Genomic DNA, 16,683 nt, shown 5'->3' with positions numbered 1-16,683 from the left:
CTCACTTTCTCCTCTGTGAAGAGAAAACAAAGTTAATGTTTCCAGCCCTGTAACCCTTCTTTGGAACTTCAGAATTAGACTGTTTTGGAGGATTTGATGCCATAAGGTCCAGTGAGGTTTCTTGTGTATTTTACTAGAATTATCTCATTACTTAACCTCTGCACCCCTTTGGCATCACTCAAGTCCGTTTCCCGTTCTATTTTACCACATGCCCTGCCCAGAACAACTCACCAGTCAGTGGCTATCTGCTAAAACACCAGCATTCCTTGAGCCCAAATGGACCATTGAAAACAAACATACTTACTGCTTATGCTCTTTCCCATGCAAATGGTCCTGTTTGGTGGCTTCACCAGGTCGACACCTCATTTTCAGGTATGCCTGGTGTTGCTCCTGAGATGCCCTCCTGCACCCTCCATTGAACCATCTCTTGATGGTAATGGCCAAGTGGGGAATAAACTCAAAAAGACTCATCCCTACAGCTCCTGTAACAAGGAGCCCTAAAGACTCACAACCCTCTCACAGAAGAAATACCTCTTCATCTCAGTTTTAATTGGTGCCCCTTTATTCTGAGACTTCGCATTCTGGTGCTAAGCTCTCCCCTGAGGGAAACATTCTCTCAGCATTTACTCTGTCATGCCCCTTAAGAATCCTACATGCTTCAATTAGACCACTTCTCATTCTTCTAACTCATGGAGTGGGGTTTGTGCATGGAACTAACAACATCAGTTCCAATCAAGGGAGGCAATGTGTTCACGTGCCTTTGTGTATTGTTGATATCTTTAGCCATCCTCATGACAAACTGGGATGTTTGGAAACCTACATGCACAAAAGTAGAGTGGTGCCGGAAAAGCACAGCAGGTCAGGCAGCATCTGAGTTGCTGCCTGACCTGCTGTGCTTTTCCAGCACCACTCTAATCTAAACTCTGATTTCCAGCATTTGCAGACCTCACTTCTGCCTGCACAAAAGTAGAGCTGTGCACAAAGTGTTTTCAAGCAGGGCTATACCAGGAAGGTGCCAGCTTTAGAGAGGGTCAATGCTGCAGAGTACAGGCCTTTGCGCTAGACCTTTCAGGGGCATACGAACCATGTTTTTTCGATAGCAAAGCCTTCTGATCTGAGTGTCCTAAAATCCTCTCCCTCACAGATTGATTCGCTTACCCTGTCCCCTCAGGGTGATTATAGTTATTCTCTTCCCATTGCAGACTTTGATTTCCATTACAATGGAAGATGATGCTAAGCAGTCCTCCTCCAACCTCAGCCTGACCATGTCGGTGAACCCCTGAATATCCATATCCCCTTCCTAGTAGCCCACTCTGTCAACTTCATAAAATTCACACTTCCCAATGTCTCCAGCCAACCCCTTTACATTTGCCAGTTCCAGCCTAACATGCCCAGCCAGACTCTGGCAAATGAGGTGACCATGTTTGGTGTCCTCATTCATTCCCCTCCCCAACCCTCAGTGAAGCCACAGGGCTGCTGATCATTGGCAAACTCCCTCCCTCAGTACAGCTGTCCTGAGCATGCTTTACATTATCACCTCCTTTACAACTGCACTGCACCCAGAGTTTGCAGCACTTCGAACTGAAGACTAACACACTGAGGCCCTTTGCGTTGGCGATGGCTACTATTTCACCCTCACTCTGCTTTCCCATGGCCCCTCAGTTTCTGATGATGGGCCCAATGAACTGAATGCGAGCAGATCCCTCCACTAATGTGACCAAACAGTCTCAGGCAAGATGTGCCCAGACCACTGACTGATATCTATATATCCCGTCAGCCACACTCAGCCTATCCCTTGGACTGGCTGTTTAACAAGGCCAACAGAATGACCGTGAGTCACTCCGTCTAATGCAGAGTCACGGATATCTGACTATGGCCAGTCACCTGCACCAGGTTGGGAGGATGCCCTTACCATGCTGTCACCCTCTGTCTGCTGGGTGCCTCCATGCATGTCATTGAGGACCACTCCACTCAGGGTTGGATGGATGGCTGCCGGCGTGCTGTAGTGTGTTTACCATGTAAACTACTTGAACCTGTGATGGTAGATCAAACTAGCACAGTACCAAACTGGAAGAGGTGCACCCCCTACACTGAGGACAGCAGCTACAGGACAAGCTCCATGGTTGTGTGACCACGTGAATTGGCATGCCATGGCATATCAAGTCAAAACAGGAATGCTGTGAACAAACAGCTAGGTGCTAAGTATGTAATTGCTAAGAGAGCAAATATCCCTGAGATGTAGTCTTGTCCAGACAGTGAGCTGGGTACCCATCCCTGTGTGCAAGGTTTCCCCTCTGTCATCTTTCAATACAGGTTGCTATTGCATCCTATAATGTAAATGAGTGTTCCCAGATTGCTCTGCCAGTTCAGAGTATGAGTGCCAGGATCATTTGGAATCGGCTGACTGATGTCGGATGCCAATGTCCATGGAGGAGGAAGTTCAGAAGTCACAGGGCACCAGGTTATAGTCCAACAGGTTTATTTGAAATCACAAGCTTTCAGAGTGCTGCTCCTTTGCCAAGTGAAGTGAAGATATACTTCACCTGAAGAAGAATCAGTACACCAAAAGTGTAATTTCAAATGGACCTGTTGGATTATAACCTTGTGTCCTATGGCATATGACCTTTTTCACCCCCGTCCAACACCGGCACCTCCACAACATGGAGGAGCAGTGAGTGCAGCTAGCGCCGGAGTCTTTTGCCCTGAGCTACAGTTTGGTTACAGGCAACATGGAGGTGGTTCAGAGCAAGTGGTGAGCTGAACCCACCAGATACACCTTCCAGTTTTCTAGTTGGGTTTTCCTGACATCAAGCTCATTTGGAGAGTTTGGATAACCCTGCCAGGACCCTCTGACTGATGGGTAACTCCATGGACTTCATTGAGATCGACAGCCTTTTGGGTTAGATACATGGCTACCAGCTTGCTGCATGCACACTGTGTGTTTAACAGGTCTTCATTCCTATCTATTGGCATGCTGTCTCTGTCTATATTGAAAAGCTTGCCACAATGCTTGTAAAAAGCATAAAATGTCAAGTGAGATGATTGTGAGATACTGACATGGGTCTCACTGAACTTCTGTCACCCACTTCTGTGACACATCTCACTACAATCCATGTTGCTCAGATCCCTATAACATTGCACTGACAGATTCTCAGAGGCAATTAGATTGAGAGCCAGTGTACCAGATGTAATAAACAGAGTACTTTTTGGTTAATAATCACCAAGCAGATTAATTCTGAAGTCACAACTGGTGAAAGGATTGAAGCTTGTTGTGGAAAGTTAGGAGACTTTTCAAATTTTAAATATAAGGCCATCTATTTGCTGAGGATATATAAAAGTGGCGTTGTGTTAAGCGATTACTGGGGCAGCACAGTGGCTAGCACTGCTGCCTCACAGCACCAGAGTACCAGGTTCGATTTCAGCCTCAGGTGACTGTGTGGAGTTTGCACATTCTCCCCGTGTCTGCGTGGGTTTCCTCCGGGTGCTCTGGTTTCCTCCCACAGTCCAAAAATGTGCAGGTCAGGTGAATTGGCCATGTTAAATTGCCCCATAGTGTTAAGTGCATTAGTCAGAGGGAAATGGATCTGGGTGGGTTACTCTTCGGAGGGCTGGTTGGGCCGAAGGGCCTGTTTCCACACTGTAGGGATTCTAATCTAATCTTTTAGTCTTAGAGATGTACAGCTTGGAAACAGACCCTTCGGTCCAACCTGTCCATGCCGACCAGATATCCCAACCCAATCTAGTCCCACCTGCCAGCACCCAGCCCATATCCCTCCAAATCCTTCCTATTCATATACCCATGCAAATGCCTCTTAAATGTTGCAATTGTACCAGCCTCCACCACATCCTCTGGCAGCTCATTCCATACACGTACCACCCTCTGTGTGAAAAAGTTGCCCCTTAGGTCTCTTTTATATCTTTCCCCTTGTCTGTTCAGTATTGTCAGTCAATGTTTTTATCTTAGTTTGTGACAGTACATGTCTTAAAACCTAAGAAACCAATGCAATTACATTGCAATTTCCTGGGAAATTTATGTTTTTTTTTAAGAAAAGTATTGGTCTGAATGGGGATCCTGACACTGCAACAATCGAGACTCTTCTGAATCTGCACCGTGACAGACCGGCATAGCAAGTGAACAGCAAACAAAAACCTCTGGTCTATTAAGCTGACGCTGGCATCAGGCTTATCCATTCTCACTAGCAGCTGGGATTTCTCTGTGTCTATGTAGATTTCCTCCGGGTGCTCCGGTTTCCTCCCACAATCCAAAAATGTGCAGGTTAGGTGAATTGGCCATGATAAATTGTCCATAGTGTTAGGTGAAGGGGTAAATGTAGGGATATGGGTCTGGGTCCGTTGCTTCGGCGGGTCAGTGTGGATTGTTGGGCCGAAGGGCCTGTTTCCACACTGTCAGTGTTTAGTGCTGAGATGAATGGGTTATTTATTGGCTTTTGAGTGAAATTGATTTAACTTGATTGGTAAAGTTGGGTTGAAATGTTTGTTTTATTTTAGAACCTTTCATTTGATCTCAATGTGGTTGTCAAGAGGGTGTAGTGATGGGCAGTAATGGGAGAAAGGTATGTGGCTATTAGTGAATTCTGGATTAGTGGTGCTGGAAAAGCACAGCAGTTCAGGCAGCATCCGAGGAGCCGAAGGGCTTTTGCCCGAAACGTCGATTTTATTGCTCCTCGGACTGCCTGAACTGCTGTGCTTTTCCAGCACCACTAATCCAGAATCTGGTTTCCAGCATCTGCAGTCATTGTTTTTACTTTTTTTTAGCTATTAGTGAATTGGATTGTGGTCACTCAGTTATCATCTCAATTTACTTTTGTATAATAGTGAGACCAGTTTCATAAATGAAGTGAGATAGCTCACAAGATATAGGAGTTTCAATAAATTCTATTTTAAAAACTTGCATCTAAATCATGTAAAGAATGATGCTCCATTTCAGGCTTTACTCACACTTATTAACCCAATGGTAGATTTAATAATTGTGTTTCCTAACAAGATGAATAACCGTAATTTTGTGATTAAACAGCAAAATAATAGTTTCAGGAAAACAATTAAATAGTTGTATAAAACTGATTTGACCACCATCAATGATTGTATTTAGAATTCACAAAGAAATTGTGATTGTAGACATAGGTCTAAATCTCATCCTGTAGCATAATTTCTGTTCAATAAAACATACAGTTAGTAGTCTGCATCATTTGTAAAGTAATCTCTAAATTTCCATCCAAAATAGATGAAATTAGAATATGTCTTCTAAAACACAATTCTCAACTACATATCATTAACCACAAATGCATCATTTCCTTTACTCTATAGTTTGTTATGATATTATTTCTATCTTCTCTTCCTCCATTTGTCTATATTGTACCATTTAACAGACAATTCTGACACCAAATTTCGGATCTCATGCCAGTGTTAATGTTAAATCTAACCTGATGATTTATTTTCCACATAATACCAACAGTGGTTTCTTGTGGTGTAGTGGTGATGTCCCTGTCCCTAAGCTGGGAGCCCTGCGTTCAAGCCCCATCTGCTTCAGAGGTGTAGAAATAACATCCCTCAACAGGTTGACTAGAAACTATCTATAATGCTAGTAGTGGGAGTTGGGTTCAAGTTGACAAGCAGGAATAGATCATAGAATCAACTGAAAGTAGTAATATTGCTGCTCCTGTTTGGTTCATGGCATTTGGCAAAAATGCTCCTGGATAAGAAACCAAGAGAGAATATGCCCATATCGGGTCAATTTTTAGTTCTGTGGCCTGGTAGTAGTGATGGATTGAAAATGGGGCTGGTAGCCTACCATCCTATTGACAGAAATGAATAGATTGGGAGATATTTTGAAAAGAGCTGGGTGTTCCCAGTGAAACGCTCCTATCTAAATACAAAATAGAAATCCAAACAATACATCAGCCATTTTAATTTGGAATTGATGGGGTCATGTGCTGTGGAGTTCCATACAAATTGGAAGTTGATGCATTCCAGTTCCACTAAGTCTGCTAATATTTTAGCTTGGTGCAGAGGAGCAGAAATACTCTTTCAGGTTTATTACAAATAAGTTAAAACTGCTCACATCCTGGGATTGTGGCCCAACTCCCGTCACTTTTTTCACAACCCAGAGAGTTCAATGTTAATGTGCCTCAATCTGGTAAAATGTATTGGGTTGGTCTCTGGTGCCCCATATTAGCATTGGCAGGATTCTAATGAGGTCATAACTTCAGAGTTGCAGCCATTTCTTCACTGCAGATACGGGCAACTGGCCAGCCAGTGCATTCCATTGATGTGTTGTCCAAACGTCAAAACTGACTCCACAAAACACTGTTTGTCCATCTGTAGCACAATATTTTGTGTTACACAAAAATACACTGTTGGTTCCAAATGAAAGTGAGAAAAATGTAAGAAACATAAAATGATACAGCATCCTGTTGATCTGAGTATTTGATAGCGGTCCCTGAGTATCTTGATTGCATTGCTAAATGTATTTCAATAGGAAATCATGTTAGTCCGTGATATAAACTGGAAAGAGATAATTGTTGGTCCACTTCTCCATGTCTGATGATCTGTGGCAAGGGCTGGGTTAAATTTCCTCCTTTTTACTGACCACCATATTAGTTTCTCCAGTTGTTCCATTTTTATAAAAACGGTAGTGGTATTTGTGAGTGCTTCCACATTTCAGCCTGCAATTGAATTGTAAAACAAGTCATAAATAATGCACATTAACTAAATATTTCCTGTCATGCTCTGCTTGCTAGATACACACCAGACTGATTTGTTTCACTACTCTGAAAAGGTTTAGTGTCAGTTGATCGGATAAGGGAGTTTGTTGATTTACCAATGCACTTTACAACTGATTACAAATAACAAAAGATAGTGAAATGTCGGGGAAGATAGAAGTATAAATTTTGTACTTGTGAGATTGGCACCTTTCAATCAAGCTCAGAATGATTGCAGGAATCAATCTCATCTCACTGGGCCGACCACAAGCAAAAAATATATACAGTACATGCAACACTAAATGCACAAATGAACTGGAAAATGAATTAGAATTAAGATACATCAGGCTGATACATGTATTAGTCATATTTTCATGGTTAGAGCCATGAATATTTTTGAATTAAGTAATGAAGGAATTATGCACAGTACCCATTTCCTGTTAGAATGTATAACATCCTTTGTTTTACAATCAAATCGGCTGGTAACTTCTGATAACAAAACCTACAGCTCAGGGATGATGATTTCACTGCCATATTTGTGTGGTGCTAAATGTTTCTCAGAAACTCTGGTGGAAATGCTGCCAGTAATCACAATGATCTCTCAAGTGCCAATCCCTTTAAGAATCTGTTCAAGAACTAAACATTTTAACTCCTGGTTATTGCTTCAAGCAACATGGAAGTATAGTAATAAGATGCAAAATGTACTGTTGTCCCTTTTCTGTGAACACTATCAATTATTAAAAAAACTCATTATAATTATAATAAAGAAACAGTACTTTTCACATCCTCAAGTGCTTTACAGACAATGAAGTCCATTCATTGCTTTATTTTTTGAATGGAGGAAATGTTAGTTTACACAAAGCATACTCCAACTAGAAGGAAGTGAGGACGGCAGATTATAGAGCCCCACCCCCTCCCATTTATCTCTCAGCCCCCTTTGGCTTCCCCAATATTCCTGATGAAGGGCTTATGCCTGAACCATCGACTCTTCAGCTCCTCAGACCTGCTGTGCTTTTCCAGTGCCACACTCTTATAGTCCAACTAGAGACAAGGTGGTAATGACTAGCTAATCAATTGCCCACAGCATAGAATTGCATACCCACATCCCATGAATGAATAAAACTTATGTGGAATTCAAGTGATCCTCAACCACTATCTTGGGCACAGAACTCTGTCACTAGAGAAGGCATGTCAAACACTAATATGTTGATAAGAGTTAAAAGAAGGTAGGTCCCAGAGGCTCAGTTTTTCTATGAACCTATCCTATTCCCTTTTCATTCTCTCTTCACTTTAAAACTGAATAACCCCACCTTTCCTAATGCCATGGCCAAACATGTCGATCCACTCAAGGATAGATTTCCTGTTTGTGTCTCCAGTGTTCTCAGTCAGATCCACCAATGTCAAGCTGCTCTTCTTCTCTGACCACTGCCTCCTGCTGACTGACTGTCACCTACAGGATGACTCGCTGGCCAACAAAGGAACATGGAAGTTCAACATGAAACTGTTGACCCCCAGAAGACATTGAGGAGTTCAAATGGGATTATACAAGTTGGAGAATCATGGGGCCCCTCTTTAAGTCTTCAGTGGTCTGGTGGAAAACAATCAAGGGGAACATCAAGAGGTTCTTCATCCTCAAAGATATTCAAAAGATGAGAGAGAAAGAGACAGGGGAAAACTGTCCAAACTTCTCTCTCTTGTCCACAAGTGGATGAGGGGGTATATTAGAAATTGGTGAGCAATTTCACTCTTGAATGTGGACTACAAAGTCCTGTCTAAGGTTACCACCAACTGCATCAGGTCTGCTCTGGGTGATTCACCCCAACCAAACCTGTGCTGTACCAGGCAGGATGATCTCTGACAGTCTCGCACTTCTCAGGTATACAATCACCTACGTGTAGTACAGGGTCATGGACACCTGATTCATCAGCCTGGATCAGAAGGCCTTTGACAGGATATTATCGCCTACACGTGGAATGAACTCTGGAAAATGGGTTTTGGGGATGGTATCCGCAATTGGATCTGACTGCTCTACACCTACATCGTTAGTGCAGTCTCAATCAGTGGGAGGGAATCAGAATTTAGATCCTGATCAGATCTGGAGTCAGGCAGGGCTGCCTTCTCTCTACTGCCTTGTTTGTGTTTTGTATAGAGTCTTTGCCAAGTCCATCAGGAAGGATGTGAGACTGAGAGGTCTGACTATGTCAGGCTGTGGAAGCCTACAGGTCAAAGCCTCCCTGTGCATTGATGATTTTTTTTTTGCTCGGATCTGCTGTCATTGTGCAGAATCATGAGCAACTGCAACCAGTTCAAACTGGCCTCAGAACCAAAGTAAATCAAGGCAAAAGCGAGACAGTGTTCTTTGGAAGCAGGACTGGCTGATCCTTTCTCCCCTTCACCATCAGTTTAGATTACCTAAAGTTTCTAGGAAAATGGTTTGGAGGGGTCGAGGCATGTGTAAAAACGTGGGAGGATGTTCTGCAAAGGTGGGGCAGAAACTGGGCAAATAGGAGCACTGCTCCCTCTCCATTGCGGGTAAACCCTGGTCATCAGGTTGGGAACTACACTCGGTGTAGCTGGATGTGGTAAAAACAATGACTGCAGATGCTGGAAACCAGATTCTGGATTAGTGGTGCTGGAAGAGCACAGCAGTTCAGGCAGCATCCAAGGAGCAGTGAAATCGACGTTTCGGGCAAAAGCCCTTCATCAGGAATAAAGGCAGAGAGCCTGAAGCGTGGAGAGATGGTGCAAGCCTCGATGTGGTGCAAGTCTGGCCCATTCCCCAAGCCTGTGCCTCTGCAGTGACCCGAGCCATCTTCCACTTCATCTGGAGGTCAAAGATGGACTGTGTCCACAGGGACACCAGGTACAAAGCCCTGGATAAGAGGGGAAGGATTGATCTAATGCTGCCCTCATCCTGATGGCCACCTTTGTGTGCAGCCACATCAAGCTGTGTGTAGATTCTTGGTATGCAAACACCAAGTGTCACGAAATACTGAAGTTCTATCCATCCCCAGATTATAAAGAATGGGCCTGACCTTGGTGCCATGGAAGGTTCCAAGTAATTGGACTGTTATGTATCACCCGGCCTTTATGGAAAAATATACAAAGGAAAATACCTTTCACCACAAGGCCATCAGCAGTGGTCAGCACAAAGTGTCCTTAAGATACTGTAGGAAAGGAAGAGGATAGATCCTTTCAGATGGTTCCCTGAGCAGACTGTCAAAGTCATTTGGCAGAATGCCTCATAACTAGAACTTTCCAACAAGCACCTAGATGTCGCTTGGCTGGTGGTGAGGACACCACCTGTCAAATCCTTCACATATGCCCGGACTCTCCATGCTACTGCACACAGCCCTCAGAGCAGCTGTGGGGATGTTGAGACCATCACACGTCCCCTTCAGTAATGTGCCTTTGTAAAATAAGTCCGGAGAGAGATGCAGTGGTTTTTGTTGAGGTTTGTCCTGATCAGCTCCGTGACGCAGAACTCTGAGCTCTACAAGTTGTTCCCCAGGATGTGCACCGTGACAAATATCAACAGTGCCTGGAGGACCATCTGGTGAAAGATGCTTTTTGGTCTGACCAAAACCTGCGGAGTTGCAGTGTAAAGCGTTGTATCGACTGAGTGCTATAGACTGGCACATTCCAAGGTCCAGGACTACATACTGTGGGATGCACCAAAGCTTGGGGCATCTGTCACCAGGGCGCAGTGGGGAAAGACCACTGTCCAAGCTCCTTTCTGCCGAAGTACAACGGGAGTCCGTTCAGTTATGAGACATTCTTCTTGCCTCAAAATGTAAGTAAATAGTGTCCTGCATGAGTAGAAAATGCCTTTGATTGCAACTGCAGGGAATGTCAAATTCCAATTTATTTTTATCTGCAAAGACTGCACAGAAGAACTGTTTTAATATCTCATGTAATAAAGTTTTGTTTTGTGAATAAAGTATATTTTCATTTGGGGAAAAACACATTTCCTGGTGTCAATGTTCATCAATGTTGGAATAACTACCAGTGATCTTTGCAACTCTCTTTCCAAGTACCCTTAGCTCTCTGATCTTCTCCTATTTAAAATAAACCGCAATTTGCCAACCCTCCCAACTCTCCTAGAAAGGAGGGCCATTTGCTCCTTTACCCCCCCCCCCCCCCCGTCCTCAGGAAGCACATTTGGACATGATATTCCCGAAAAGCATCTTATAAAGGTAATTTGTTCAGGACAGAAAGCTGAGGAAAAGAATGAATTAAGGGTTTAGATTTTCCTGATATATAAACATACCTTTTTATTTTCTGCATCTGGTCAATGGTTTCTGGGAGAGGAATGTTGATGGTTTCAGGCAGAAGCAAGACAAGAATTGCTGAAAACACTGTCAAGGTCCCCATCAGAATATATGGCAGAAATTCATGATAAATTCCTGTGAAAATATGGAGCATAAAGTCTCACAGCACATCAATAAGTCATAGACAGCACATATTTCACAGGCATTGAGGTCAAAGAATCACTTTTAATTTGTAGTTTCAATGTAGTACATGAATATAATGTGCTGGGATTTAGTTTTCGCACTACTGAGGTCATCTCCAGCTTAAAGTATGGAAACGTGGTCAAAAAAGGGACAAAATCAAAAATAACTTGCCTGCGCGGATCCAGTGTTTGTAACACGAGAGATGAATCGATGCATTAAAAGAAATAAATTGGCATAATAGTTATTATGGAGATGTGGTTGCAATGTGGCCAAGGCTAAAAACAAAATATTCAAAAGATTTATTTTTAAGGAAAAGAATTGGATAACTCTGTTTTTAACGAATGAGATCAGGGCAGTAGAGAGAAATGGTCTTGGCTCAGAAGATTATCCATTGGGTGGGGACAATAAATAGTGATGGGATAAATATTAAAAAACATTGTAAATGACTATAGCCCCAGCACTGATTCCTGTAGCACAGTAATTACAGATTGCTATCTAAAGTACACCTCTTACTCCCACTCTCTGTCTTCCATATTTGTTCATCAATCCTCTATCCATGCTAATGTATTACCCTCAACACCATTGGCTCTTATTTAGTATCTTAGCAAGCTCCTCCAGAAAATTCAAATATATTACAACCAATGCTTCTGCTTTATCTTTCCTGCTCATTACCTCCTCAAAAAAACTCTAGTAAATTTGTCAGGCATGATTTCCCTTTCACAAACTGATTCTACTTGCTCAAGTATGTATTTCTAAAGGCTCTGCCATTATATCATTCGGAAGTTTGTTAGCTCAGTTGACTGGATGACTGGTTTGCAATGTAGAGTGACATCAAGATGTGGGTTCAATTCCTATAATAGCTAAAGTTAGCATGAAGAACTCTCTCTTCACCTGAAGTCTGGTGATGCTTCCTTTAAACTTGTCTTTCTTTGATCAGAGAGCAGTGCTATTGTGTGGTAAGACAATGGTGATTTTATCTATTACATCCTTTATAATACTCTAACATTCTCTCAATAACAGATGTTAAGCAAACCGGTCTATAATTACCTTCTTTCTCATTGCCTAATACTCTCCCTGGAATCCTGGTCTCTCATTGGCATATATCTTTGTTGTGAACCATAAACTATTTCCTTAAGAGTCTGCCATTGTTCTTCAACCATCTTTGCTGCTAAACTCCTTTCCCAGGAGTAGTTTATTATTTCCCATTTTAAAGCTGAACACAGCTGCTTCCAACCCAGGTTTCATCCTCTCAAACTAAATGCTAAATTCTACCAAGTGATGCTCACTGTTTCATAGTGGATCTTTTACAGGGACTTCATTAATAAAATTGTCTCATTATACATCACCAAATCCAAAATCGCCTGATACTGGTCAGACCCATATTGTTTTAGGAAAAACTGACTATTCCAATCTACATGAAGACTAAAGTAAACCATGATTAATGTATAGCTTTTGTTCCTGATGAAGGGCTTTTGCCCGAAACGTTGATTTTCATGCTCCTTGGGTGATGCCTGACCTGCTGTGCTTTTCCAGCACCACGCTCGCGACTCTATTCTCCAGCATCTGCAGTCCTCACTTTTGCCGGTTTTTTTTTCATGTCCTAACGATCTCCTGAGTTATTGTGTAGTGACTGGTAGGACACCTATAGACTGTTCCAACCAATATCGTCTTTCCCCTTTTATTTCTTGTCTCCACACTTTTAGATTTTGCATCTTATGATTCAAAATAATTTCTTGCTATTGTACTTATTCCACACCATACTACCATGGCACGGTGGCTCAGTGGTTAGCACTGCTGCCTCACAGCACCAGGGATCCAGATTCAATTCCAGCCTTGGGCAATGGTCTGTGTGGAGTTTGCACATTCTCCCTGTGTCTGAGTGAGTTTGCTCCAGTTTCCTCCCACAGTCCAAAGACGTACAGGTCAGGTGAATTGGCTGTGCTAAATTGTCCATAGTGTTAGATGCATTATTCAGGAGTAAGTGTAAGGATGTGGGTGGGTTATTCTTTGGAAGGTCAGTGTAGACTTGTTGGGCTGAAGGGCCTGTTTCCACACTGTAATCTAATCAAAGCTATCCCTCCTTCCTGTCTGTCTTTTTGAAAAGAAACACACCCCTGAATATTTCGTTCCCAGATTTGATCTTCTTGTAACCATGTAATGGCCATAAGATCACACAATTATTAGACCACAGGAGGAGGCCATTCAGCACCTCCTGTCCTTGCACTGGTTCTATTTTTTATTTGCCAGTCTCCTGCCTTTTCCCCACATTTGTGAATGGCATTTCTATCCAATGTCCTCTTGACTGCCTCAAGTAAATCTGTCACAATCACTTTTCCAGCAGTGCATTCCATATCCTAACAACTCGCTGTGTGAAAATGTTTTTCCTCACATCACCCTTGCTACTTTTACATGCAATTTTATGTCTACGCCCCCACATTCTTCGCTTTTTTACTAGAGGGAGCAGCATTTTCCTATCTACTCTATCAAATCTCTTCTGAGCTTCCTCTCTCCAAGGAAAACAATCCCAAATTCTTCAGTCTACCCTCATAAGCGAAGTTTCTCAGTCCCAGAAAAATTCTTGTAAATTGCTTCTGCACTCTCTCCAATGCATTCCCATGTTTCTCATGATATAATGACCACAACTACATACAATACTCCAGCTGAGGTCAAACAAGTGCCTTGTTTCAGTTCAACATCACAGCCCTGCACTTGTATTCTGTGCCCTTATTGATAAAGCCAAGAACATGGGTGCTTTATTGACTGCTCACCAACTGTACCGCATCTTCAAGATTGGTGCAAATCATACTCATAAATTTGTATTTGTTCTGAATACTATGCACATATGTAAAACCCATTAATTTTGCCTTTTTAAAAAACATACCTTTTCCCCATTTGGCCCTATTTATTGCTGTTTTGCTACTTTTCTGCACTCTGTCCCTCCCTATCCCACCTCAGGTAATGTCATCAAATAGCTGCCCTATAATGCTGTTATATCTTCTTGCTTTGTAAGCCTCCATCTCCCCTCTCTCAACCCCTCCCCCACCTCTAATTAGATAAAAACTCTCTCTAAAGGCCTTAGTTATTTTATTGGTCTCAGCACAGTTAAAGTGAATCCCATCCCACCAGAATAGCTCCCTTCTACCCCAGTAATAGTGCCAGTCCCCCATGAACTTCAACCCATTCCACTCATTGCTGAGGTGCATATTTGACTCGTAGACTGTATTTACCTCATGTCAGTTTGCTCATGGCTCAGGTAGCATTCCAGCGATTATTACTTTTAGTCTTCTGCTTTGTAATTTAGCTCCTAACTGTTCAGTCTTCCAGCAAAACTTAATTTCTAGTCATACCAATGTCGTTGGTAGCATAATGAGCATTGGATCCCTCCCCTCCCTTTCCAGGATTTTTTTCTCTGGAAATGTCTTTACTGTGGCAGTTTGGGATTCCCACTTATGGCTGCAGAGAATAATATCTACCCGCCCTATTTATATAGTTCCCTACCACGCATACATTCCTATTTTATCCTCTACTGTGAATGGCTCACTGTACCAAGGTGTCACCGTGTATTTGCTCATTTTCCCTGCAGTCTCCACTCTTGTCCACGCAGCTTGTAAGAACTTCATTACTATTGGACAATTGCAGGAAATTTTCTCCTTCCCTGAAGTGGCACCATGACTGCAGCTCAGAGATCGACACCTCAATTCAGATCAGAAGTTCCTCAAGCTGCAACACTGAAAGCAAATGTCTTCACTCTGTGTCACATTGGTGTCCAGCATCTTCCACGTGCTGCAGCATCAATACCTCATCCGTTCTGTCCTCACTACTGTATTTGGTTCAACTCACTGTTCCTCACACCTCATTGGACTGATACTTTGTCTTTTATGAAAAGAAAAACAAATCACAAAAATCAAGCTAATACTTCAGCAGCTATGCTCTGGAAACAAAAAAAGAAAAACACTGGTGGCCTAAACACAGACTGATGACCTTACATTTAATTTAAAAACTGAAACTATTCAGCAATCCTATGAACTAGCGAGTTTTGAGGCCTGTAACAAACACTACATTGGACAAACAGGCAGAAAACTAGCCACCAGGATACATGAACATCAACTAGCCACAAAAAGACATGACCCACTCTCACTAGTATCTTTACATACAGATGATGAAGGACACCATTTCGATGGGACAACATATCCAAGGACAAGCCAAAAAAAGACAGGCACGAGAATTCCTCAAAGCATGGCATTCCAACTGAAACACTATCAACAAACACATTGACTTGGATCGCATTGACCACCCCCTGAAGAAAATAGAGGAAATGACATCACCACAATGACACAACCAACCCAAGGAAACCCAAATACATAAATATAAAGCAGACCATACCACCAGCGCTTCATCCGGAGACTCACTGATGATGTCACCTAGTATGGGGATGAAATGTCTGAAAATGAACTTTCCAGTTCACCGAGCAAACCTACATCCAGATCCTAAGAACTAATCAGCATCTTTCCCTACATTCATGTCATGATTTGGTTCATTACAGGTTGGCCTCTCAATCTGTGCTTTTTATCCTCTCCCACTTGCCTCTCATAGAACATAGAACAATACAGTGCAGAACAGGACCTTCAGCTCTCGATGTTGCACCGACCTGTGAACTATTCTCAGCTCGTCCCCTATACACTATCCCAAAATCATCCATGTGCTTATCTAAGGATTGTTTAAATCTCCCTAATGTGGCTGAGTTGACTACATTAGCAGGTAGGGCATTCCATGCCCTTACCACTCTCTGCGTAAAGAACCTGCCTCTGACATCTGTCTTAAATCTATCACCCCTCAATTTGTAGTTATGCCCCCTTGAACAAGCTGACGTCAGCATCCTAGAAGAAGCCTTTCACTGTCTACCCTATCTAATCCTCTGATCATCTTGTATGTCTCTATCAAATCCCCTCTTAGCCTTCTTCTTTTCAATGAGAACATACCCAAGCCTCTCAGCCTTTCCTCATAAGACCTTCCCTCCAGGCCAGGCATCATCCTGGTAAATCTCCTCTGCACCTTTTCCAATGCTTCCACATCCTTCCCGGAATATGGGGACCAGAACTGTACACAATATTCCAAGTGTGGCCACACCAGCGTTTTGTATAGTTGCAGCATGAAACATGCAGGACAGTTTATTTCTTACAGTAAACCCTACTGAAGTATCTGTTTCCCTTTGCTCCAAATTTCCAACAGTATAGTTAGAAACTCATTCGGCCTTTATCGGACTTTGCTGAAGTCTCACACTGACCCAAGGGCAGAGATGCATAGGAACATCATCAACTACAGGTTTCGCTCCAAGCCACGCACCAACCTACCTTTTCATCATTCCTTCAATGTCGCTGGATCGAAATCCTGGAAATTTCCTTTCTACTATTCTTGTGAGTTTATTCACACTTCACAGACTCCAATAGTCCAAGAAATGGACACAGTCAGAGTGCGGTGGTGAAAGGCCTGTGAATAGTGGTGTGCTGCAA

At 42.7% G+C, this 16,683-nt stretch overlaps 1 protein-coding gene across 1 annotated transcript in view; it reads right to left on the bottom strand.

Annotated features, from left to right (window-relative positions):
• Positions 1 to 4,902: 4,902 nt before the first annotated feature.
• LOC122556566 (organic cation/carnitine transporter 2-like) overlaps positions 4,903 to 16,683 on the bottom strand; it is a 111,128-nt gene continuing 99,347 nt past the window's right edge. Inside the window, exons 9-10 of the mRNA XM_043703379.2 lie at positions 10,990 to 11,125; positions 4,903 to 6,683 (exon numbers count right to left, since the gene is read on the bottom strand). Of these exons, the coding sequence (XP_043559314.2) occupies positions 6,584 to 6,683; positions 10,990 to 11,125 (236 nt within the window). The 3' untranslated portion in view covers positions 4,903 to 6,583. The remainder of the gene's footprint in view (positions 6,684 to 10,989; positions 11,126 to 16,683) is intronic.

Source organism: Chiloscyllium plagiosum, unplaced genomic scaffold, assembly GCF_037043375.1.
Source record: "Chiloscyllium plagiosum isolate Xiang-an unplaced genomic scaffold, Cpla_swu_hap1 HiC_scaffold_16, whole genome shotgun sequence".
NCBI classification, from domain to species: Eukaryota; Metazoa; Chordata; class Chondrichthyes; order Orectolobiformes; family Hemiscylliidae; genus Chiloscyllium; species Chiloscyllium plagiosum.
The sequence above is the reverse complement of the archived record's forward strand: the minus strand, read 5'-3'. Positions and strand labels throughout refer to the sequence as shown.